Source organism: Fukomys damarensis, unplaced genomic scaffold, assembly GCF_012274545.1.
Source record: "Fukomys damarensis isolate Sample0158 unplaced genomic scaffold, DMR_v1.0_HiC HiC_scaffold_23, whole genome shotgun sequence".
Lineage (NCBI taxonomy): Eukaryota > Metazoa > Chordata > Mammalia > Rodentia > Bathyergidae > Fukomys > Fukomys damarensis.
In genome coordinates, this window is record NW_022900935.1 from 64,172,542 (window position 1) to 64,175,370 (window position 2,829).

The window sequence follows — 2,829 nt, forward strand, 5'->3', positions numbered from 1 at the left end:
CTCACAGGACATCAGCAGGTGATGGCTGCAGCTGCACAGGCCACAGGAGCAGAGCTGGGGGGGCTCTCTCTCGTCCTAGGAACCCACTGCCCCAACTCCTGCCCCAACGGGAAGAGCCATCTCCCTACTTCCTCCCATAATCAACCTCAGGGGAAATCTGCTTCCAAAGGAGTGTCTCTTTTAACTTTTCCCCTTTCCAAATCCAACTGCTCCAACCAGAACTGAGCCCCCACACTGGGAGCAGACTGAAAACCTGAAGCAGCAGCACCTTTACCTGCCACCACCCTACACCCTGGGGCTCTAGGGCAGCGTGGCATATAGGAGCCAGAATCACCCAGGCTCCATAGACCAGCTCTGGGGACCTCCCACCTACCTCAGTGCAGGTGACCTACACCCAAATGGGCACACCGGGCCCAGGATAAACCCCAATATCCCAAGTGCCACCAGGCCAAGGTAGGTCTCCCCCAAATCAAAAGCAACCCTCAGTGTACTGCAGCACTTTTATTTTTCCTTACACAATGACGTGTTGCTGGGGGCCTAATGTTCTCACAGTAGAAAACCAAAATTTTTCATCTTAAAGAGGTGAGTACAAAAAACCTTACATAAATTAAAACAATGAATAAATTTACAGATGTAAATGCAAACTGTTTCCAACTCAAGGCAAGTAAACCACCCACTGCGTTCAGGCGGGAAAATGATGATGGAAACAGGGTCCTAAGGCTCGGACTTTCCCACCCTGTTAGACCAGCAAGAGGACAGAAGCGACAACTGGTACACCAACTCCTGCCAGCCCAAGATCCTGGAACAGGCAGCTCTGACTCAATACCCTGCACAGATCTCTGTGCGCGGCCTCCTGGGTCACCGAGCCGAGGGTTTTTCCTCCACAGCTGTGCCCAACTCAGCCACAAGTGACCGAGCCACCTGGACTAAAGGAATGAATCAAAGATATGCACAGGGTATTAATTAAACATAGACCAAAGAACAGTTAATTTGAATACAAGGTCAAAATCAGCAACAAGTTCTACAATCCAGTGCTGACATCAGATACAAGCTTCAAGGACAAATTTCTTTCAAAGGCTTATTCCAGTTTCGTGAGGCTAGCATGAGGTGTGTACATTTGCCAGGGCAAATTATACTTCGGAATCGGCTCATGCAGCAAGTGCCTGGCACCTGCTCAGTCCATCTAGAAGCATTTGCGGTGCACAATGGAGGGGCCTGACTCGTCGTACTCCTGCTTGCTGATCCACATCTGCTGGAAGGTGGACAGTGAGGCCAGGATCGAGCCGCCAATCCACACAGAATACTTGCGCTCAGGGGGCGCGATGATCTGCAGAGGAAAAGGGCACCATCGTAAGAACCCCAGGTGTGGCAGTGCACCCCCTGCAGGTGGGCCCTGCTCATGATGGCAGCCACTCACCTTGATCTTCATGGTGCTGGGTGCCAGGGCTGTGATCTCCTTCTGCATCCTGTCGGCGATGCCCGGGTACATGGTGGTGCCTCCAGACAGCACTGTGTTGGCATACAGGTCCTTGCGGATGTCCACGTCACACTTCATGATGGAGTTGAAGGTGGTCTCGTGGATGCCAGAGGATTCCATACCTAGGGGACAAAGCGCTCTCAGCAGACGGGTCCCAAGGGGCACCCCTTCCAAAGGGAGGCCCTTCTAGACACCTACCGAGGAAAGAGGGCTGGAAGAGAGCCTCTGGACACCGGAAGCGCTCATTGCCGATGGTGATCACCTGGCCATCGGGCAGCTCATAGCTCTTCTCCAGAGAGGAGGAAGACGCAGCCGTGGCCATCTCCTGCTCAAAGTCCAGGGCGACGTAGCACAGCTTCTCCTTGATGTCCCGCACAATCTCGCGCTCAGCCGTGGTGGTGAAACTGTAGCCACGCTCCGTCAGGATCTTCATGAGGTAGTCCGTCAGGTCCCGGCCAGCCAGGTCCAGACGAAGGATGGCGTGGGGGAGGGCGTAGCCCTCATAGATGGGCACTGTGTGGGTGACCCCATCGCCAGAGTCCATGACGATGCCGGTGGTGCGGCCAGAGGCGTACAGGGACAGCACGGCCTGGATGGCCACATACATAGCCGGGGTGTTGAAGGTCTCGAACATAATCTGGAGAACAATGAGGTCTCAAAGTCAGTGGAAGGAACTCTGAGCCACCCGTGCCCAACACGCTACATGCTGCATGCCACAAATGTGATGTGTGGAGAAAAGAACAGAACACAGGCAGAAACGCAAACTAGAAACCTGGAGGCTTCAGGGAGGAAATGCCAGTAGAGGAACAGAACCCTGGAAATATCAAAGAAACACTTGAATGTCAGAAAATGGAGCAGAGCAGAAAATGACTTGAGAAACAGGAAAGCAGCCAGGCACACCCTACTACCTGAGTCATCTTCTCTCTGTTGGCCTTGGGGTTCAGGGGGGCCTCCGTCAGCAGCACTGGGTGCTCCTCGGGGGCCACACGCAGCTCGTTGTAGAAGGTGTGGTGCCAGATCTTCTCCATGTCATCCCAGTTGGTGACGATGCCGTGCTCGATGGGGTACTTCAGGGTCAGGATACCTCGCTTACTCTGGGCCTCGTCGCCCACGTAGGAGTCCTTCTGGCCCATGCCGACCATCACGCCCTGCAGAGGCAATTATCAGACTCCCGCCCGACGCGCCTGGAGGTCGGGCGGAAACGGGAGCCTGGGGGGCGCGATTTACCTGGTGTCGGGGGCGGCCGACGATGGAGGGGAACACAGCCCGGGGGGCGTCGTCGCCAGCAAAGCCAGCTTTGCACATACCGGAGCCATTGTCGATGACGAGGGCGGCGATCTCTTCCTCCATTG

At 55.0% G+C, this 2,829-nt stretch overlaps 1 protein-coding gene across 1 annotated transcript; it reads right to left on the minus strand.

Moving 5' to 3' along the window:
• Positions 1–486: 486 nt before the first annotated feature.
• Actg1 (actin gamma 1) lies at positions 487–2,827 on the minus strand. Its single transcript, XM_010618618.1, has 5 exons — positions 2,705–2,827; positions 2,386–2,625; positions 1,676–2,114; positions 1,418–1,599; positions 487–1,327 (listed from the first exon to the last, which is right to left on the minus strand). The coding sequence occupies exons 1-5, from the start codon at positions 2,825–2,827 to the stop codon at positions 1,184–1,186; spliced, it is 1,128 nt and encodes a 375-aa protein (XP_010616920.1). The 3' UTR covers positions 487–1,183.
• Positions 2,828–2,829: the final 2 nt, after the last annotated feature.